Genomic DNA, 24,437 nt, shown 5'->3' with positions numbered 1-24,437 from the left:
TCTTTTTCTACAATATTTCAGAGTCCTAAGTATGTGAAAAGAATATATTTTTAAACAACATTGAATGAAATTAAATTCTATACTTCTCACAGATCAGTTTTAATTTGGATGAAAACATTTTCACATGTTTTTATTAATTACATTAGAAAGAAATTTTAAGGTAATTAAATTTTATTCGGTTAACAATTACAAAAATTAAAATCAAAATTTATTGTATTATTAATATTAAAACTACACATTATTTCTTTTTAATTCACAGAGCTTCTTTATGAAATTTTCTCTCAAATATGAGATGATTTTTAGCTTCTGAGGCATTTTTAATCAAAAATTGGTCACTTTATAATTAATGCTCTGTTTGGTTAATTTCAATTAGAATTTTATTTTAATAATGAAATATTGCTGCTGCTTTCCATGTACTTAACTTTCTTAACATTTCTGAAAGGTATAAAAAAATATTTTTTTCAATATTATTTAAAATTTGTAACCGAGTTATGAAATGTCAGGTAATAATTCTTTTAATACTTATCAATTTTTTTACCATTAATTTCAACACTGCATATTCTAAAAATTCTACCTTACTACTTCCTTAAGTATGCATCTCATGGACTATGCTTTACACCTTTTAACAGATTGTTTTCCAGTATGAACAATTCTCGCTTATGTAGTTTTATAAACCTATTTGTCGACAGAATTTCAGTTTATGTTTACAAGTAAATGTTAAGGTTATTATATATTTATATAATATTTACAATCATTTTAAATTTAGATATACTTAAGAACTAGATTTCTTCACATTAACATTCCCAGGCATTTATGAATGAATAAATCCTTCATTTCCAAATGCACTTATAAGTAATTTAATAAATTTTTACATATTGTGTTAAAGGCAAATACATGCTTTTTACACAGATATGCATATAAACCTATATATATTTAATGGCATCTTCTTTTATTCTAACCTTCATGAATAAAACTATTGATAAAAGTCACCATTAATAAATATTTAAAAAACCTGTTTTATTAAAATTTGCATCTTTCTAATTTCATTTCTGCAAAATATTTATTAATTCTCTCAACATCCCATTTTTCCAACCATCTGAACTTCAATGCATAGCAGTGATAAGCTTAAATCAAATTAAATATAGAGCAGAATAAAATTACACTCTTTTATGCATTTCAAGTAATTAAGACTGTTGAATACTGTGGTTAAGATCATTTAACCCAGACTTGATCTCAAGCAAATGGACTGGCTACATGGTTAGTTTTTGTAATATCCTCATGGATAGCTGGAATATGAGCCAGTTTCTCTTTAAATCCTCCATGATGGCATCCCTCCCTTTTAGTAGGTAGCCCTCATATGCTTTGCCATATTCAAATAAATTAACTTTTAATGCATTTCTTATTCAATAAAATTTTACACACCATTATTTGACCAGTTACATAGCAACTGATAGCAGAGTAAGACCAGATTGGATTACTTGTTATGTACACAAAGGCTATCTGCTTATAAGGATAAATATTTTCATGGGTGAATTTCTAAGAAAAACTGGCTCATGCTTACATTACCCATAAGAGAAACATGGAAACTTCCAAGCAGCTACACGATTTGCCAGAAATTGAAAGTTGAGTAAGAAAAGTTGCTGAATATTCTTAACTGCATCTTATGCTCGATTCTTGAGAAGAGAAAAATTTGAATACCTTGATATTTGTTCTCATATGAAACCAATTTTTCTAAAAAAAAAGTTCAAGCACGTCTCTGGACGTTGAAACACTGAAAGCAAGTTGAATATTAATTTTTGGTTAATCTTTGGATTATGGCAACTTGGCGATTTTTTGGCAAAAATTTGGCGACCAACCCTGCTACAGCAACCTGCTAGTTTTTATTTGGACGCCAATTTGTTTTCACGAAGTAAAGGCATTTTTTTTTTTTTTAACTCAACATTTTTTTCCAACAATCTGCTATCCGAATTACGCTTATGCTAGAACTTTTATGGAACAAAAGTCCTTAATCATGACGAAGATTAGGTGCGAAATTGGGAGAAAGTGCAGAATTGCAAACTGCTTGCCGTGATTTTAAGAATTGCACATACACGGCATCCATGTACACATCGACCTATTTTCACTTAAAAAAACATCCCAGAATTGCACAAAAATGGCATTGCGCACACTCTTGACTTTATCCATGTACAATGCTAAAGTCTTAGCTAGTAACCTGTATTGCCTTACCAAAATGTCGCCAAACTACATGTTACCATATTCCAAAAATTAACTCAATTTTCAAGTTTTGTCCCGAGGTAGAAAAAGAGGGAAAATGTATTTTAATTTGTTTACTGTATAATGCTCAAAAAAGGATTTCTTCAGAGTGATTTCTACAAATATTATTTATTCTAAATGTATGCAACCAGTTATAAAATGTATGAAAATGTACGAAGTTTGGTAGAAACAACTTCTGGAATGTGTAACAAAATATAAAACTTATATAATGAGTAAAATATTCAATTAATAAAATATTCAGATATAAGTCCATTAATTAAATAAAAAGTTCCGCACCTGTGCTGTAGAATTTGCAAAATTAGAACACTTCTTTCAACTTGCTCACTTGGTAGTACTGATTAAGAACACAAAGACTAAAGGATTCTTTGGTTCACTTTGGTTAAAAAAGTTTTTTATTTGCTGGCAAAATGTAGAGCACATGTGAAATCAGTCATTTTCCAAGATTGGAACATCATCGTATGGGTTGGGGTTCTGAGAAAACCAACTGAACATGTTTTCTGAGAATTCTAGTTGAAAATTTTTCCCATTTTTAGAATCGGCAATAAAATACAATTGTGGGCTCTCACATTTAAAATAGAACTGCTTTTGATTACTTCCATTACTTCAAATTATAACAGCCAATTCCTATCCCTTTCCTGATGTGCATTTTGGTCAAAGATTACATGGAATGCCCACATCCTACTTTTCTTGCCACAGTAAACATTTCTCATGAGATAATAACATTATCTGTGCAACTTTCTACAAAAAAAGTGAAAAAATTCCAGAGGTGTTTAAATGCAGTTGTTTTTTACATTTTTAAATTACACACTAGGTTAGAGTAGATTTAAGGGTGCCCCTTGGATTATCGCTAAGTTGTTTCATTTATCGCCAAGTTGTTGTTTCATTTATGGTAACCTGAGTAGTTGAATGCTATGGAAACCCTATTATGACATAACTGGTTGCATGATTGCTGTGAATTTGAATAATGGGAAAAGGTTTGGAAAGGCTTGTTTGTGTGTCAGATTTTGGATAAGAAGTATGTTGTTATTTTGTGGTTTACATGGTAAAATGGCTGAATATGGTAAGATTCATTTAGAGTTTCTGTACAATTTGGAAGGAAAGAGAAAAAAACATTAATTTACTGGTCTGTAAATGAAGGTTTACTTAGTAGCCATTATAAGGGCCCTGTTTGTAGGAAGGAAATGCGCATGGTCGAACATCGGAGGATTATTTTTTTATCTTATTTTTGTGAATTTATGTGGTAATGCAGTATGCAGATTCTAGTTCAGATAATTTTAGGATGCTGTTAAGGAATTTTATATGACAACTGAAGATACGGAAATTTGTATATAAGATAAATGGATATTTCCTTTGTGTAGTGCTAAGATGAATTTCTTTCTTTATGTTATTTCATTGTTTGATTTAAAATGAAGTTTATTAAGAGTATATATATATATATATATATAATGTTGTATGAACTTAAATCCATTTAGTGCGAATACAAGTTATTATTACTTGCGCAATTGCTGCAAAGTTAGTTAATAATAATTTATTTCCTAAACAGTATTGATTAATTGATTATATTATCTCCTAAGTTTAATTAAAGTAGAATTATTTTAAAAGTGTGCATCCATATTGGTAAGTTATATTTTGAAAGATGTTTTGAAGTAATTTGAAAGCAAAATGTTAATAATGTTTTAACGGGGACTGGAGTTAAATCATCACGAAGAATAATATTTCAATTGTAAAAGGAAATATTAAAACATGTAATTATTGTCATTGATCGGAAACTAGTTGACTTTTCAAGGGGAACAAACCAACTCCCGTTCAATGAACAATAATTGATAAAAATACGTAAATATGAAAGTGTTTCGTCTTCACTCGAGTTATAAGTTAAAGCCAAACCGGCAATTCTAGTCAGACCAAATATTTCCGCGAATAGTTGTTACTCAAAGAACTTATTCTCATGAAGCATTTTAGTCAATTCAATTTGGAGTAAAAATCAATTACTGTAGAGAAATCCTGTAAAACTCGAGTAACCGTCCCCGACACTATCATCTTTATGTATTTGAGTACTATATTATTTGTAGAAATTAAACATTGGAAATTGTCATTATGAAATCAAATTCAAAGTAAAGTTGAAATAAACATAGAAGATTATAAAAAAGATAAATAATGCAAACTTTGTAAAAACAAATCAAAGAAAACATAAAAATAATATAGAAAATAATATAAATAAGATCAGTGAATGTACATGAAGATATAAAGGCCAGAAAGGTATTAAGTAACTTACATTCTTTCTAGTGGGGGAGTTGGCAAAGTGTTCTCTTCGTGTCTGACTCAGAAGTGTAGGGTGTCCGAAAATTCTTAGCGGCAGTAGGGGCTTTGAATAATATCAGTCGGTAAGACTTGGGTGAAGTAATTTATGGTAGTGGGTGGGACTTGGAATTCTTGAGGGATGTATTTTGTGGAGTTCTTATCTGAGAGAGACCGTCTGTTAAGATTTTTTTGAAAATACTAGTGAATGGAAATTAATTAATTTCTGGCTAATTGTCGTGTCGCAATGATTAAGAATTTAAGAAAGGAAAAAGGCATTTTCGCTGTCCAAGAGCTAATAGACAGTCAGTCTAAAGGCAGGAAATAGGCCCATTTTTTTAGTAACAGTATAGTAACAGTATATGTCTGAAGACAATTAGCTTTTTACAATATATACAATTGAGTAATTACACTATATACAAATCTTTCAACTGACAGTCATCCATCATCAACTGACATCATCTTCATGTACTGACATCATCTTCATGTACATTCACTGATCTTATTTATATTATTTCCTATATTATTTTTATATTATTTTTATGTTTTCTTTGATTTGTTTTTACAAAGTTTGCATTATTTATCTTTTTTATAATCTTCTATGTTTATTTCAACTTTACTTTGAATTCGATTTCATAATGACAATTTCCAATGTTTAATTTCTACAAATAATATAGTACTCAAATACATAAAGATGATAGTGTCGGGGACAGGTACTCAAGTTTTACAGGATTTCTCTAAAGTAATTGATTTTTACTCCAAATTGAATTGACTAAAATGCTTCATGAGAATAAGTTCTTTGAGTAACAACTATTCGTGGAAATATTTGGCCTGAGTAGAATTGCCGGTTTGGCTTTAACTTATAACTCGAGTAAAGACGAAACATTCATATTTACGTATTTTTATCCATTATTGTTCATTGAACGGGAGTTGGTTTGTTCCCCTTGAAAAGTCAACTAATTTCCGATCAATGACAATAATTACATGTTTTAATTTTTCCTTTTAGAATTGAAATATTATTCTTCGTGATGATTTAACTCCAGTCCCCGTTAAAACATTATTAACATTTTGCTTTCAAATTACTTCAAAACATCTTTCAAAATATAACTTACCAGTATGGATGCACACTTTTAAAATAATTCTACTTTAATTAAACTTAGGAGATAATATAATCAATTAATCAATACTGTTTAGGAAATAAATTATTATTATATATATATACTCTCAATAAACTACATTAATAATAATATATATATAAATATATATATATTATGTTTCATGGTTTGGTTTTGCACTTGATTTTCTTATGCTATCTGAATTTAAATGATATTGTAGATTAGTTCGAAAATTAAATCTTTTATATGTTTGCACATTTTTTAATTATTTTAACTTTAAATTTGCTTTTTTACATATATACATGTTTGTTAAAATTTAAATTTGTTTGAATTTATATATATATATATTGGCTGCTCTTTTGCCTTTATAAGTGAATACAGATTAATGTGTACATGGACAAAATCAATGGTGTGCGCAATGCCTAGTTTGTGCAATTCTCTGATTTTTTTTAAGTGAAAATAGGTCAATGTGTACATGAATACCGAGTTTGTGCAATTCTTTGGCTTGCTATTTTGGTGCCAAAATTGATGTCCATGTACCACTCAAAATCGCCAATGGGGTTAATCTTCCATAATTGGGATCAGCGCCGAACTTGGCGAGTTTTTAATTTGGCGCAATTTTGATTTGGCTGTTGTTTCCAGCTGCATGTTTTCCTGTGCCAAACCTAGAGCTTTATTTTTGTGCTTGTAATGAGTGCAAGTTTGATATAGCCAGAAGATTCTTCTTTTTCAATTTAATTTTGAGATACTGTGTTTGTTTTCAAAAGTTTTACTGTTTAATATTTGCAGGAGGTTAAGCTGTTGTTGGTAGGAGAATTTTGGATTTCAGATGACATGAAGTTTATAATTTATGAGTGTTTTTATTCAATTTTATCTAGTTGATGTTTTCCAGGTCAGTTAATTATTTTTTTTTTTTTTAGTTTTGTTTCCTGCAGGTGGCATTCGAAAGATGTGCAATGTTTCAAACAAAAGTTGTTTAGTGCATTGAATTCCACGACAATAGTAACTTGTATATTTTAGCGAGTTTATGATGCATTCGTTGTTAGTGAATTTGAATATATTTACTTGGTTGACACTTTTGAAGTTCGAGGAAAGTGTTATACAGTCAAAAGTCGTTAATCCGGACTCGTCGGGACTTCAGCGATTCCGGCTTATCGATTTTTCTGGATTATAGATCATCAGTTTAAATCTCGTAAGATGGCATGCAGAAATTCTAAAATTAAAAATATGAAACCGTAATTTATGAAATAAAGAACAATTATGATCTAAAGGGTATCAAAATTTGCAAAAAGAAAAAGCTTAATATTTATTTGTTTACTTTATTAAACATTTCTTTCAATGTAAGTTGTTTAAGTTTTGCTTCGTTTCATGTGATAATACTTTCTCTTTAATTCTATTAAACAGACATAATTTCTTGTTCAGTTACAAAGTTCCGCCGTTCAAGTCCTATAATTGCTGTGTCAAGAACACCGACTAATTTGTCAATCGAAATTTTTTTGTTTTCAATAACCTCTGTCACGTTTCTTCGCTATCGGAAGCGAATTATAATGACGAGGAACTTGTTTTAAATCATATCAAAGTCGGAGCATATCGAGATGAAATACTACATTTGGTAAGGAATTATAAGCCAAATAAAATAAAAACATCTGCGCTGAAGATAAGGATAGTGCTGACAAATCAACTTCCAATTCATTACGCGCCCGCCGCCGAGCAGCGTGAAATTGATAAACAGATTTCGGATTTCAAAACATACTTTCGCTTTAGATCCTTTACATATTAACAAATATATATCGGAAATTCTATTTGATATAATCGAAAGTTTAAGCTTACCTTTATAAAATTGCTCTTACAGTCTGCAAAAAATAATATGCCGGATGCAATTCGAAAATTAAGGAACAACGCAATCATCAACATTAACTGAAATAGATAATTAGATAATTTTAGCTTATACGTCCATTATACATAAAATGCGCACGCTAAAACATATTCTGCACTTGCGCACACTCATATGCGCAGTCGTAAAAGGTCTTACGCGCAAGCGTGAACGCCTCTGCGCATGTGTCAACGCGGCGCATGCGCAGAAAGTTTTTAGTTTTGATGTCAGGATTATAGATCATTCCGAATTATGGGTGTCCGAATTAACGACTTTTGACTGTACAATTTATTATTTTATTCTTCATTATACTATTTTAGCATGATTACATAGATAAGACTATGTTTTTACTTGCAAAGCTGATAGACTTTGTTTTAGTCATCTACTATTTTATCATCTCGTTTTACTAATCAATTTACATAAAATAACGGTGGGCTAATCTTTGGAATATGGTAACAGGCAGTTTGGCAACATTTTGGTAGGCGATAAAGGTTACTACCTAGGACTTTGGCAATAATGTGAGAAGTTCCCAGTTCCAATTACGCATTATTTTGTGCGAGAGAAATGAGAGATCATGAGATATGTCATGTGACATTTATGGACAAATCACAGTTCTTTAATCGGAAAAGGGGGGAAATTTGGAAAAATATCTGCAGTACTTTAAGTATTTTGTATTTAGCTTCATTGTGTGTTTTGTGAAAAAGTGTTGCTTAATTTTTGGATACCATGGCCCTATGTAAAGTGAATTCGAAATTTTTATTGCGTTTAGCATTTTGTATTTAGCTTCATTGTGTGTTGTGTGGGAATGAAATGAGATTGTATAAAAGGAAGGATATTACAGATAAAGTTTGAATGGTGGTGCAAGAAATCTGGTGAAAATGGACATTTTGTGATCCGCCATGCACTCAAGATTCTGTAGAAGATTAGGTAAGTAGTATGAGGATATTATTTTTATGCATTGTTCTAAATATAAGGAATAAATCAATTAATATGCTATTATTGGAAAATTTTTATTAGCAATGAATTAGTTTAAAGTAATTAAGATTTTAAGTTAATTTTTATTAATTTAATGTATGTGTTTATTTATATTTTAAGTAATGTTTTTTAATTTAATTATATTTTAATTAAATGATAGTTATTTTGTGAATTATATGTTTGTAGCATTTTAGAATACGTTTCAGTAGAATTGAAGTAGTTCAGTGCATGGAAATAATTTAAATATTTGACACTAAGTATTTGCAAACATTTTTAATGTTTGTGTTATAAATTCGCAGGTGACATTTATAATAGATAATTTAGAGGGAAAAGTTTTTGGATATTTTATTTATTTTATACATGCAAATGTTCATCTTTAGAAAGGGTATATACTTTTTCGCGATCAGGTAATTTCATATATGTCATTTTTACCGAATTTAAAGATTTACACAATTTTCCTGCATTTTCGTGCAAATTTTTCTAATTTATGAGAAAAAAGCAGTGTACATGGATAAAGTTAAGAGTATGCGCAATGCCTTTTTTGTGCAATTCTGGGATGTTTTTTTAAGTAAAAATAGGTCGACGTGCACATGGTTACCGTGTATGTGTCATTCTGAAAAACGCGGCAAGGAGTGCACTTTCTCCCAATTTTGCAGTTAATATTCGTCATGATTAAGCACTTTTGTTCCATAAAATTTCTAGCATAAATGTAATTTGGCAAGCAGATTGTTGGAAAAAATGTTGAGTAAATAAAAAGAAAAAAAACCTGTCTTTACTTCGTTAAGGCAAAATGGCGGCGAAAAAAAAAAGTAAAAGGTTGCTGTAGCAGTTTTGGTTGCCAAATTTTCGCCAAGTTACCATATTTCAAAGATTAACCGAACAGTGTTTTACTATGGTAAAATCCTAGTATACAGTGCAGCCTTGGCGTGATTTTGAAAATTATCGCCAACACCAAAATGACTCGTTTAACTACTCATCGTACATGTTCCGTTTACTGCTCATCATAAAGTCGCCAAAAGTAGCCAAATCCCTCATGCACAGGATACTAGGATTAAACCTTTTACTACTGTAGAACTTAAAAGTTACCATTCTGTTTACATTTAAAAATCCCATCTTAGTGCTCTCATTGAGCCAAAAAAATTTGCAAAATTTTGAAGGCCAAAACAATTTAACACCAACTTAGCCCGGTTGTGGAAGATTAGCCGCCAAGAGGTGCCTGTAAATAGATTTTTACCACATACTACTATAATTATGAAAAGGACTTTGGGAAGCACTTCCGCAGAGAACCCGGTAAATGTAAACATCGCCAACTTTGGCGATAATAGTTCAAACTTGGTAACCCAGCAGATTTATCCTATTCGCTTGTTCGAAGTTCGCAACCATTCCTCTTGTGTTCACTTTGTTGAATTATCACTGTTGTTGTTCGCATTTATTATTCTCTTATTTATTATTATTTTTTCTGAATTTTTTAACAACGAATAGATAGAAATATTTTCGTAGATAGATGCCAATTCTCGGTTCGGGATGAAAGAAAGAAAATATGGCGGGAGGGGTGAATGCTAATTCCCGCCATATTTTCACGACTATTCACGTTGTGTTCTTAATTATTAACGGCTGTAAGCATGCAGAACTATGAGGTTTCCAACCCCTAAAACAGTGGCGTAGCTAGGGTGGGGCAAGGGGGGGATCTGTCCCTGGGCGCAGCATTCAAGGGGCGCCAAATTGATGCTACGAAATTTTTTAATGAAATATTTTCCATTTCTGGCACACAGAAAGGGACGCAAATTCTTCAGTTGTCCCTGGGCGCTAGAAACTCTAGCTACGCCCCTGCCCTAAAATAATTTGTTTTCGTAGGCTGCAAAAATATGCATGTGCATTTTATATAATTAAGTAATGCTTTTATTTTTATTATTGGTTATTGCATCTAAAACTATGAGAATGAATAAATTTTTATTGCGTAAAATTTTAACAAGATAATATATTGTTAATGCTTAACAATAACCTTTCAGAGGATGGCAGGTGTGATATAAATAGATGATTAAATTGAAATAAAAAATATGATTATCTAAGATGACAGAATAGTTTGATGCATCACCATGGTCATCAAAATTAGCAAACCACTGCTGGTGTAAGGAATATATTGTTTTCTGTGCTAACTTGAATTTAATACATATTTATTTTCGTATATCACGCTTAACCAGTTAGTTTTACATCTACATGCTTATTATCTGTGAATTTTTACTACCATATGCTTAATATATTGTTTTGTCTGCTAACTTGAATTTACATGCACTAAAAATCACGTTTACAAAATATCACGTTTACGGCTCGGCTCATCGTCGATGAACCGCGAGCTTGGCGAGTAAAAATGCAACGGCGCCAACGGGTTCTCTGCGGATGAAAACCCGGACTTCGACCATGTTATTCATCATATTACAAATTCGTATTATATACATATTATCACCATAAAATCTTAGTTTGTTATTTATCATTTAATATCTAGTAACCAATGTCCTAAAAATGCATGGATTTCAATTATGTACTTTCTCAGAAACACCAATGCCTACAAATAAAATTAATAGATCGATAGGTTTTAAATGAATGGAAATAAATGCACACAGATATTTAACAGTCTTTTTTAAACATCCTGAAAACAATTATACATGATAATTTCATAATGAACTGTTGATCTTCAGATGATCAGAACAATTAAATCAACACAAACTTAATTTTACACGTCGATAAGATATGCATATTGATACTCAATTAATGGTGTTGTTGCATTATATTATTGCATGAGTAGTCGAATATGATAACCTTTTATCTACGCACAACTATAATACAAAACTAGTCTATCAAACATTCCCTTCAGAAACCCGCTTCAATACAAAACTCACCGTTCGCTGAAAGTGTTTATTTTTAAAATCATACGCACGGAGTATACTCTGTGATCATAGGAAGTGTCTACCCGTACGACGTCGGACGGCTAGCTCAAACATAGTAAAAATGCTAAACGTACGACTGGTTGCGCAGAGACCATCTGCGCATGAACATGCCTCCAATGTGGGAAGTGTCTACCCGTACGACGTCGGACGGCTAACTCAAACATGGTAAAAATGCTAAACGTACGACTGGTTGCGCAGAGACCATCTGCGCATGAACATGCCTCCAATGTGCCACTAGCGTCTACATCCCAAAACGGCAGCCTATGAGAGAGGCGATTCTATTATTTTCATCGGGGAGTAGGGGAATTAGAATGGTTTTCTGAGGAATGCAACAGCAAATTTTTAAACATTAAAAAATATCTTCTCTTCTAATTATAATAAATAATGAGATAATGCATGGATGAATTGTTAATTATATGATAATTATGCATTTAAAAAAAGTTTTTAATAATGAACTATAAATAATATTTTTAATTATCGATGTATTGTTTTTTAAAAGATTTACAAGTCTTAAGCTTGCGTTCCGTTGTGTTAAATATATTCACTTCATCTTAAATCTTCTGAAGTTTAAACAGATAAACGCGGATTTATAAAGGTAAATTATCTATTTGCCCTTTATCAGCAAACCAAAAAAACTGCCTAATATTTCCCTGAAAGTAACCGCAGAAACTAAGGCAATCCACCTTTACAATTTTCTGAACTTCCTAATGTAAGCAAACATCGTGCACTGCCGTTGGCATTCCTCAGAAAACCATTCTAACTTCCCTACTCCCCGATGAAAATAATAGAATCGCCTCTCTCGTAGGCTGCCGTTTTGTGATGTAGACGCTAGTCCAATGCAAAGCTGTATATATAATAAAGCGTCATCAGCTCAATGGACGAACCTGCGCTCTGTCGCGATCGCAGCGCTCCTGGTGGTTGCGCTGTGGAAACACAATTAATTGAACTGCGCATGCTCCCCATTTACAGTTGTTTTTGAACGTAATGCCCATGCTGGTTTCAAGAGCTCCTGCATTGATTTGACTCACGCACATTTTTCTTTGCAGTTTCTATCAAACGGATCTTTTCAGACCCAATTTCATTATTATTTTCATTTTTCTGACGTAATGGCTTATCGCTACTGCAGATTTAAAGGCTGTAATAGAAAGATTGAATCAAAAAGTGATGGAATACATTTCTACAGATTTCCCAAGGAAGAACAAAGGTTAGTACTAAATTATTTTATGATTTCTTTCCACTTTTGTCATAAAAAATTATTTCGTTAAATTTAATTTATTTGTATCTCATCCTGAACTTTTGCTGAAAAATTTATAAAGTACCTCAAACTCGGAAACAAAAATTGATATTTAAAAATTCGGCTTAAGTGCAGAATCGCCCATTTATTTGTTTGGCGTTTATTTGCCGGTTCAGAAACAAAAAAAGTGAAGCTTAGACCTTTTCTTCCCGCAATATTGCACATCCAGAGTTATTTATATTACAGTTCCTTTAGGTTTGGCACATTATAGCCACCTAACCCTGTTAAAAGTAATGGTGTTATTTTTGAAGCAACTTAAAAGTTGTTAATGTATTGCTTTTGTTTGTGATCTGGATAATCAAAAGGTGTTAAGAGAGAAATGTTTGAAACAAAACACATTACAGTACTTTTACATTAACTGCATGCTAGACTAAGCTACTGGCGTGAATTATAATAATAATAAAAAAATGATCTTTGATTGTTAAGGTGAAATGATTGATAAAAGAACATGCTTTTAGTTTGTAAATCTATTTTTAGGAATAGTTTACCAATTATAAAGGTGTAGGCAAAATGCACTGTTTACAATAGTAAACAAAATATGGATGTCCAAATTACAGGTAAACGATTATGTAATTGGTGAATGGGTATCAATAGAATAATGAAGTTGTTTTATCCAAGTAAAGTGATAAAAAGTAAATGACTCTTACTGTGTGAACGTGATGATTCCCGTGGGCCATGAAATTTGCTGTTTTGGTCCCCATAGATTGAAAAAAATATTGTCAAATTTATTTTTTCTATTCATTTTTGTTATTTGATATGAGAAAAAAAAATCGTATTAGTCCGTATGACATTTTCATGGAGAGGATTGGGGGCAAACCTATAATAAATTGTTCAATGAAGACACTAGTTTTGCTTTCATCTTTTCAGGAAATACAGGCTTCAATTTAAATGTAGGGGAGAGGGATAATTCACATTAATCAATATTTCATTATCTGTTATTTAAAAGTATGCTGGTGTTTCATAGATGCTTAAAAAAGTAAAATTACTTCATGGAGAGGGGGCAGTATTAGGGTTATCTCCAGAACACTAAATTAATGCAACTTATATTATACATTAAACTAATGCAGTTAATATGTATAGTTATTTATTTTCCATCTTTTTTTGTTTTAGATGTCAAGCTTGGGTCAAGGCTTCGCAGAATAAAAAGCTTGTGGGTGTTCCTGCCTCTGACCTACACAAAAGAGCCTATCTATGTATGGTACATTTTGAAGATTGGTGCTTCGTTAATATCACTACTAAACATCGTTTAGTACACAATGCAGTACCATGTTCTACAAAACTCCAGGTGACTAAGGGTTTTGTTCCAGATAAAGTGCCTGAGTTAAGTCACATGATAGTGCCAAATTCTGTGACAAATGGTTCAGTTCGAGATAAAATGCCCGAGATAAATCATATCACAGTGCCAAGTTCTGAACATCATCAGTCAGATTTTCAACAGGAATTAATATCCAATGTTCAAGGACCCAATAAGCTTTATCAAAATGTCTGCTCCACTGAACTTTCAACTTGTAATGCATCTTTAATGTCTCTCATTCCACAGCAGTCATTTTCAACACCAGTGAGCTGTAGCACACCGAAGTCACATTATTCTGGGAAAAAATACACACCCAGAAAATCACAATTGTCAAAAAAAGTTAAAAAATATCGTGACATGGCAAGATGGCTGAAATTAAAATTTGTGTCATCTAAGAAGAAATTTTCTACAGCTCATTCTCTTGAAAAAACCCTTTCCAGTCAAGGAGTTAGTAAAAAATTATCTTCTTTTATTCAACGCCAGGTAACATTGAATACCCAGAAAACAAAAAGAAGACGTTTTACGCATTCAGATAAAATCAATGCCTACCGCATCTACAGCAAAAGTCGAGCAGCTTATCGTGTTTTGAAAGAGTTCCTTGAACTTCCAGCTGAACGAACTCTTCAACGTTTTGTCTCATCAAAATTGTCATGTACAGGAATCAGTGCAGATATCAGCACTAAAACAAGTTTTACAAAATAAGGAAAATCACGAAAGAATGTTTGCATTGATCTTTGATGAGATGTCATTGAAACCCTGTCTAGTGCATGATAAACAAAATGATCGCATAGTTGGATTTGAGGATTTAGGTGGTTTTCCCAGTGATTCAATTGCAAATCATGTACTAGTATTAATGCTGAGAAGTTTAACCAGCAAGAAGAAACTTCCACTTGGATTTTACTTCTCCAACCATGCAATAAATGCAGAAAGACTGAGAGAAATACTCACAGAAGCTTTAACAAAATTATCGGATGCTAATGCCGTAGTTAAAGCTCTGGTTTGTGACCAGGGGGAAAATAATAGTAGGTTGTTTAGAATTTTAGGAGTGGATTCTCTTAAACCATTCTTTGATTTTAATGGACAGACTATTTATTGTTTGTTTGATCCACCACATCTTTTGAAAAATTTGAGGAGGAATCTTATGAAGTATGACCTGCAGACAAGTAAAGGATTCGTATCTTTCAAATACATTCGAGACTTCCATGAAGTAGATAAAACACTGCTTATCCGCTGTGCACCGAAAATGACTGATGCACACTTAAATACAATGGGATTAAACTCCATGAAAGTTGCTCTTGCTGCACAAGTGTTCAGCCACACAGTAGCAGCAGGAATGAACCTGTGTATTTTGTCTGGACTGATAGAAGCAAGTGCTGCTCCAACAGTAGAGTTCATTCTAAAGATTGACAATTTATTTGACTCCATGAATGGAACTCGAAAGAATCCTTTAAGAGGAAAACAGCTCCATTGTGCAGTGAAAGAAGGTTCTGCACATATTAATTTTTGGAAAGAGATGATAGCATATGTTGAATCATGGGTTTTTTTGCAGTCGCTTGCACAAAACCAAGATGTCCAAGAAAGCATGCTTCAGGACCACGTAGCAGAATAGGCTGGTTGCAAACTCTCGGAGCAATACTAAAACTTTCTGAAGAAATGTTACATGAACGGGAATATTTTATGACAAAGAGGTGCAATCAGGATTGTCTTGAAAATTTTTTCAGTCGTATCCGAGGGAGTGGGGGCAATCCCACAAATCCATCTGCTTATGAATTTTCTTCACTTTTCAAGATTGCATGTGTAAATTCTTTCCGTAACACAAATAAGTTTTCAAATTGTGAGCCAGATGGGGATAAATTTATTTTTTTCATTTTGTCTGCAGTACCATCAACTACAATTGAGGAAAATGAAGTACAGAAGGAGGAGGTGAAAGAAGGACAAATTACAAGTAATGATGATTTTGATGACTCTCTTGTCATTGATTTTGATTCCCCTTGTCAGGATGCATGTTTTGAAAGACTTGATAATTTGTTACAAAATGTTGTTGCTTATCTGAGTGGATATTTATCCAGAAAGGTATTATATTCCTTGAATCTTAATGAGTGTGATATATGCAGTATTTCACTGACAGACAGAACAAAGCCAATGCTGCAGCATACTCTATTTTTATACCTTAAAGAATATAAAAATCAGGATATAACGGAAGGAGGATTGACACATCCGTCAGAAAGCATGACAAAATGCATTGCTGAACTTCTTCAGAAAGCAAATAATTTTTTCTCCCACCACTTGCCAATATGTAACATTTTGCAAAATCTGAAAAATGTGTTATCACAGTTACCAGTATTTCAGTTTTTGTGCTGTGAACTTAATTCAAATGATGTTAAAAAGAAGATTGTATCTTTTGCCTCTGCTTTTTTTTTAAAAATTCATCTTCGGGAAAAAAATAGAAAAATTAGTAAATATAACACAGATCTGAAAAAACTACAAAAGGGAAAACATTAATAGAAATGTAATTAACTAAATTAAAAGCAAAGGGTGTATGTGCTACTTTGTGTGAATTGCTGAGGGTTTTTTTTTTTTTTCATATTATTATGTATAGTATATTCATATTATTATGTATGGTTAGTATGCTACAATAATGTGTGAAATATATATTCTTTCTGTTGTAAACATTGTGTGCATATTCCTCATGGATATTTCTTTTCATTTAACCTACTGTTTAAACCATTATACTATTTTATTATTCATATTGTATATTACTATTGTAAAGCTGTCATTTTTTATGCTCTATATTGCAAACAACGTAATTTAATGTATTGATAAAAATAAAAAATAAATTAATTATTAACTTGTCAACTGTTATTTCGAAATAATGTTCAACTTGTTATTTCGTAAATGGAAATGAAAATATTGCTTTTTCTATTTTCACTTTGGATATTCTAAATTGCTCTAATGTGTACAGCATTGAATTATGTCCATTTTAAGGTAAATTTGCAGAAGATAATTTCTTATGAGTTTCCAATCATCTTTTCAAAAATGGGCTTTCTTATTTCCAAAGTGAATTGTGTGTCAATACAAATCATTTGAACCAATTATGGCATGACATCTAATTATCACTTTGGTATTCATGCTTGTTTCAGTATTTTATGGTGGCAATTATTTTGTTATTTATTTTTTAAGTGTTTTAATGCATTATTGAAAATATTTGTTACATATACATTTACAAAACTTTGAATTTTTAACAGAGATATAAAAGTGAAGCAGCTTATGTTTCCACTTCTCAACTTTGTTTATATAAGGGAATAATAATAATTATTGATTAAGATAAAAAATTGATACTTCTTAATTTATAAGCAGTGTAAAGACAGGAAATCTGAGATCATTAATTTCTGAGACATAAATAGCTTTCCAAGATGCAAATAAAACAGCAATGATCGTAAATATTAATGCTCCTAAAATATATCTGCTTTTCCTAACTGATTTTTGCTTTTTGATCCAAAACTTGTTTCATACAACTTTATTTTAACTAATTATGAAGAAACTTTATACTTGTTTCCTAAACAAGTATTTATGTGTTTGTTAAGTGAAAACAGGTTGATGTGTAGATGGTTAAAGTGAAGGGAATGTGCAATTCTCTGATTTTTTTTAAGTGAAAATAGGTCATTGTGTACATGGATACCAAGTTAAAATTTAAAAAAAAAAAAATGCCTTTGCTTCGTTAAAACAAAATGGCGTCGAAAAACAAACTCGCAGGGTTGGTCGCCAAAAAATCGCCAAGTTACCTTGAAGTAAAGATTCACTAAGGTCATTTTCAATAATAAAAATATATTCAAGAAACACTATGACACAAGATTGGGTGTTAATAAATCTATCACTATTGAGCGTTGAAGCTGAAATGGATGTTCAAGTATTGATAAATAATTTTGCAGAAATGAAGGTTAGACACAAATTTTAGTAAAGGATTTTTGTCTTTATGATGAATTTTGACCACCAGCATTATAATTACACTTATTGAGACGGGGAGGAATTAGAGATGAAGAGCAAGCAGTACAGGATGAGGAAAATTAAAAGGAAACAGAAAAAAACTTTAACATTCATATTTTTTTATAAAAATAATGTATTCAAGTAGTTGAGTGTACCAAAAGTTTTTTTAAAAGGACAGAAAAAAACTTTACCATACATATTTTCTACAAAAATTATATATTCAAATAGTTTTATTTATGAAGTTTATGATAAATATGTTTTATATTTAACAAATGTATCATTTACATTATAAAAATTCTTATTTATTACTTGTATATTATTTCATAAATCATGTTTGTGAGCTGAGTGAATCACAGAGTACTATATATTAATATAGTACTCTGTGATTCACTCACTTGTCAGTTTATAATATAACTAATTATTTATAAGTTTGCTAAATTAAAGTCTTAAATAATTAAAATCATCTGGCGTCAAATACCGAGACCAAAGCAAATTTGCATTTCAACAGCTGGTTAAGGGAAAATATTTTCCTTTTTATTCTTTCTTCATGTACCTTTTAACTGGTTCCCTAAGAAGGTGCTTTTATTTTTTAACAATTAATCCAGATGTGATAAAAATCATCATGAAAACATTGGCTTCAGGAATCCTTGATGTTATTTTATTTTTAAGCACATTAAATTTATTGGGAGAGGCGGCCCAGGAAATGTTTTTGCATAGGGGCCCAAGACTTCTATTTATGCCACTGTCTGGAACATCTAATCAAGAAGTTGCTGAAAAGTGTAGTAATGCTTCATAATTATTTTATGCTAATTCCTCATTTGTTTTTTAAAAAATTAAAGGTGTTATGGCTACAATTTTGTGTGGTGATATAAAGAGTTAAGTAAGTTGGTTTTCAAGCCAGGTTATTATCAACTAGCAATAAATCCAAAAATAATATTTATTTGTATTAAAATCAACAGTTTTTCTGACTGTATGTATACATTAATATTTTATTTAAAAAAAGACTGTAGTTTGGTGTAAAAGAATTTTAAGTACATTTTGTTAGTTTTATTTGTATTATTACTAGTAATAATAAAATTTTTAGTATTTTCTACTCATTGCCTGTTTCTTGAAATTATTTAATAAAATTACTCATATATAAAAACATTGGTTCTATAAATTTTTTCCTGTAAAATAAATTATATACATATGTAGTTGTTACATCATTATTATAAAAAATCATCTGGTGCAAAGTAAGAATATTTGAATATTTAGAAATTTATTTTATTCTTATTTTACCTTCTTTTTAAATTATATTATTTTCTTATTTTACCTTCTTTTTAAATTATATTATTTTTATAAATTTTTTATATTACTGGATTTTTTTCAACCAAAACGACGTAATTTGCAATATAAATGTTTTACTTTAAATAAACTAAATTTTTAAACAAAACCTGAGCGGTGCTAAAACGATCTGCAGTTCTGTTTACGAGTGACGGGGGGGGGAGTCGTTGCGTGGGAAGGGTACAGCGCAACCGCTGCACTGAATTAGCGCTGCAGTCAACCTATCTGGCGGCAGCTAGTATTAGGGGACACGTTATTAACCGGACCTCTTCTCGCTCCTCCCACTAAATGGCACCCTCTCATTGGTTATAATGAATGTCAATCACGCATGACGTTCAGATGAAGAGGTTTGTCTCCGGGTTACTAGAAGAAGAACTTTATGTTTGTCATAGTAATGAAGAGCAACTGAAATGTCGCCAATTTGTCGTGATTTTGGGATCTTCGCGCATTTTCTTTGTTCTTTACTGAAATTTTTTGTTCTTTGTTGTTCGTATGCAGACAGAAATTTTCCATAAGCTAATCACTAATTTTAACGTATTAAACGCTATTTTATAAGGAGAAGCATTTACAGTATACTCTGAAATATTTTTATATTGGGTAATTTTTAATCACTTAATACTATAACAATAATTCGTATCACTGAAATAATTTTTCAGTATTTCCTGAATTAAGTTTTTATCAGGATCATCAAATGTCTTTCGATATGAAGCATGGTTTATTAATCTATGAACAAATGTAGTTTCAAAATATTAGTCCTAATTTTATTTTCTATCATCTCATAGTTAGATTGTTCTTTTATAATTTTGAACTTATGTTATCTTTTCTCAAATAAAATTCGTAAATTGTGAATGATCAGAATAGCTATTACTCTACACCGATTTCAGCAGGTTTTTATAACACAAAACAAGTATAATAATAAATGTTTAATAATTTTAATTTATCTTAATTTAATTTGATCCTGTTTTTATATTGTAACAGATATGCAACAACAAAATATCCTTGATTCAACTTACTTATGTAAACTTGTCATTGTGATATGTAAATTATATTTTATAATTGAGATTTTCATCAAATTTCTATGCACCTCATACAATTAGTTAATAATAAGTAAATGGTGTATCATGTTGTATATGGTTAAACCTTGTAAAAAATTAAGAAATCATATTGCATGGTTTCAAATTATAAATAAACTGTTTAAATATCCTTTAATTAGCAAATTAAAATGGTTTGGATAAATTTATGTTACTTTTGTTTTGGATAAGTAATTATCGTTTCTTTTAGAATTTTCTGTTCAAAAGCTCATTTTCATAATTAAACATATGTTTGATTTGGATCCCATCAGTGGCCAAGCAGTAAAGTTACTGAATACTAATAGTTTGACCTGAGTTGGATTCCAATCGAAAGGGTTGGCTACATGAGCATTTTTGCAAATTTCCAATGTGTAACTTGGATACCAACCAGTTTCCTCTAGAAAGTCTTCCACAAAAGCACTCCTCCCTTTTGACAAATAGCACTCACATGCTTTGCTGAAGAATTTTCTGTTGAATAGCTAGTTTCATTTATAAAGCAAACTGAGCTATGTTTGATTTGAGATTAATTAAAAAATGAAAGGCAACTAAAAGCTAAGTATCATTGATTTTAATTTTTCGCTTCAAGTTAAACAGCAAAATACAACTGATAAGTTAATATAGTATAGAAACTAATACATAATGATCATACTGGATATTTTCTGGGCACTTGATATAAGAAATACAAAAATAAACTGTTTATTGACTCCATAAAAATAAACAGATTTAAAGATTTTATTCCAGTTATTGAAAAATTAGTATATATATTGATTAAATCTGTGCAAATTAAAGATTAAAACTTTAACATGCAACTGATTTAATAGCAGAGTAGGTAACACTGATTTCTTGAATTTATGCGTTCCTCTGCTAGGCGAGAAAATGCTAACATCTTTAGCTATTTATAATTCATTCTAAGGAAGCATTAGATCTCTGTATAGTTCATTTTCTTTTTTAAAAATGTACATTAAGATGGTAAATAATGATTTTATGTTTCTACTGGGTTACTAGAACTTGTATTTTAAGGTTATTTTAGTGATGAAGATCAACTCAAATATTACCAGTTTGTCCTAATAGTTTGTCTTTGTAGATGTATTCTGTTCCTTTCAAAATGTTTGTTGATCATTAACTTGTAAGATAGTTATAAAGTATTTTCTCCTGTCCTTCCACATGTCTTCAAGGTGTAATTGAAAACAGACTCGATGCATAGTCGAGAGTTCCAGGGTTCCTGTGAGAACATAGCATATTTTTCACACCTCCTGCTTCAAAATAATCTAATGACGTCACATAGTACTTAATTGTTCAAAAGCTAGTCAATAATTTTAATGCTTTTACCATTTTGTAGGGAGAAACATTTATATTATAATGTGAAATATTTTTATAATCACTTTAAATTATTGAAAAATTAGTAATTATATTTGTTATTTAATAGCTGATTTAATAACAGAATTGTTAGTGCTGTGGTTTCGTTAATTTTGGTTCCATTTCCAGCTGAGGAGATGCTGATGTCCTTAATTATTTATAATTCATTCTAAAAAAGCATTAGATCTGTGTATAATCAAGTTTCTTATTCAAAAATGTACATTAAAATGCTAAATAATGATTTAATGTTTCTGAGTTAAATTATAAAAATAATCCAATTTCTTTGTGATGATCTTGCATTTCATTATTAGCTTAAAATGTATTATGACATGGATATGTATTAGTTTACTACTCACACATTTAAAAATTAAATACCTTAAAATTTCCAAAGACTGATATAATTAAAAGTTCAAGATAGTGTGGTATCTTGATATTGTGCTTACATCAAAATTTTAACTAAGCTTTACACATTTGAGCAATATAATCACAAATTAGATAACTGACCTAAATTTCTGTAACATAGCATTTAATGATTATGAAAAAGCACACAATGACTTAACTATCTAAAGATAAAAATTACCTTTATGGCTGGTATTCTATTTAGGATCCAGAAAAACCACAAAACCACCTTTACGGCTAGCCCATTTCTAATGATTTCAATGTGCTTTGAACTATTAATGTGTGGATGGAGAACTACAACATACTGATTTTTTTTACTCAAAAGACTTCTTCTTATCTAAGCAATTAAAATTTTTCTAGAAGACATATATTTCATACATAAAATATCAGTAAATGAAACATTTAAGTTTTTTTTACATTAGATTTACCTAAAACATTTTAATAAACACTATATATTATACTTAGGTTCAAGTCATAGAATATCTAAATATTAATTCTGATTATTGACTTAGTCCCACACGTAGCTGAGTAGTTAAGACTGCTGAATGCTGGAAGTTTGATCATAGGTGAAAGTACAGGCTGTATGGTTTTTCCTATGTGTAACGTAAATGTGAGCCATTTTTCCTTAAGGTAGGCAGATAGCCCTCATATTCTTTGCTGTGTTCAAATATCCTAATATAAACTTTTATTCATTTTTTCCATTTAGTGAATATGGCAGAGATAGTTATAATTCTTATGTATTACAGTACAAGAATAAATTGTTGTTAATAAAAATAAACAAATAAGTTTCATCTTTACCCTCCCCCCTGTAACGAAACGTTCTAGATCAAAGTCGAATCACTCATAATCCAAAAGACGAGATGCATGGCCTGGAGGGTTTTCCATAAATTTTAATTAAACTTAATATTTACATATATACAATGTAGGCTAAAATGCCTGAATCGAATATTTAATGCTGAAAAGGCAAGAACTGAATAGTTCCAGCTAAAATCTCAATTGAATTCTATTGCGTAGTGCATCGAAATTCTACCTTCAAGAAGAAGAATATTTTTTCAGGTCACGTGTTCAGAAGGGGAAAGGTCAAGTAAGCCAATGGATGGACTCCTAACGCCATCTCTTGGCGATATCAAAGAATATTCCTTAACACACTCCCCACCTGAACTCTGACAAGAGTTCATCTAACTCAGTTATACATACAATCAAGTACATAAATCACTATTCTATAAAAATATTAAAATATACTAATTAGTCAAACACTTCAATTCCAATACAGGTATCAAATAATAAATGTTATAACTAATAAATGAACTAAATTTTAAAATATTTTCCACTTAACTGAACAAACTTAACTAAGGATATTCAATTTAATCATTAATAGACAAAAAAGGAAAAAAGCATAACTAAATCGTTAAAGTTCAAAATATCTAAAGTTCAAGAGGATATAGATGTTGAACAGTACGTTTTAAAGTCCCATTACCAGTTTTTAATTCGAATGATCGGACTTTACCATCACGTCCAGGAATAATTTTTATGATTCTACCAAGTTTCCATAAGAGTTTGTTTTTATTATCTCCTTCGACTAAAACAACATCTCCTACTTTTAGTTCTGGTTGAAGTTGCGGATTCTTCAAGAAATGGGCAGTTCTAAGATCTAATAAATATTGTTGCTTCCATTTCCACCACAACTGTTTTAACAGCAATTCTTGATAACGTTTTCTTTTTAACAGCGTTTTTCTTGTCGTTTCGCTACCGATGATTCTAGCAAAGGTCAAAGGATACTTCAAATCAGTTTGTCCAATGTTTAAGAAGTGCATTGGAGTCAACGGTTGCGGCTCGTCATTGTCGTTGTAAACGTAACTTAGAGGTTGTGAATTAAGAACTGACTCCACTTCGACAAGTAGTGTAGACATTTCTTCGAAAGTCAACAATGCTTTTCCTACGATTTTTCTTAAACATTCTTTAACAGATCTAACAAGTCTCTCATAAGACCCTCCCCACCATGGGGCTTGTTCGATTATAAATTTCCAATGGATTCTTTCTTTGGCAATGAAATTCTTGAATTTGTCATCTTTTAAAACTTTTGAAAAATTCTCAAGTTCTTTCTTTGTCCTCTTAAAGGTCTTGGCGTTGTCAGAGTAGATGATTACGCAGTTTCCTCTTCTGCTCAAAAATCTGCGAAATGCAAGTAAAAAGGATTCTGTTGACATATCTGATACAAGTTCTAAGTGTACAGCTCGGGT

The 24,437-nt window shown here is 30.9% G+C and overlaps 2 protein-coding genes across 4 annotated transcripts in view; one reads left to right on the top strand and one right to left on the bottom strand.

The window, feature by feature from the left end:
• Positions 1-11,575, bottom strand: part of Coprox (oxygen-dependent coproporphyrinogen-III oxidase) — a 69,893-nt gene extending 58,318 nt beyond the window's left edge. For 2 of the 3 annotated variants that reach the window (XM_035377523.2, XM_085813667.1), the window contains exon 1: positions 11,430-11,575. The gene's annotated coding sequence lies outside the window, so the exon portion shown is untranslated. Of the gene's footprint in view, positions 1-11,349; positions 11,374-11,429 lie in introns of those variants that run through there. The other variant, XM_035377524.2, reaches the window with a different exon arrangement.
• Positions 11,576-12,464: 889 nt separating this feature from the next.
• LOC118205224 (uncharacterized) lies at positions 12,465-14,767 on the top strand. Its single transcript, XM_035377527.2, has 2 exons — positions 12,465-12,681; positions 13,882-14,767. Exons 1-2 carry the CDS (start codon positions 12,584-12,586, stop codon positions 14,765-14,767), a joined length of 984 nt encoding a protein of 327 aa, XP_035233418.2. The 5' UTR covers positions 12,465-12,583.
• The last annotated feature ends 9,670 nt before the right edge of the window (positions 14,768-24,437 follow it).

This window comes from Stegodyphus dumicola, chromosome 3 (assembly GCF_044657685.1).
Source record: "Stegodyphus dumicola isolate Sdum_Otavi_A_Nest chromosome 3, ASM4465768v1".
NCBI lineage: Eukaryota > Metazoa > Arthropoda > Arachnida > Araneae > Eresidae > Stegodyphus > Stegodyphus dumicola.
Note: the sequence above shows the minus strand (reverse complement) of the source record. Positions and strands in the feature narration are given on the sequence as shown.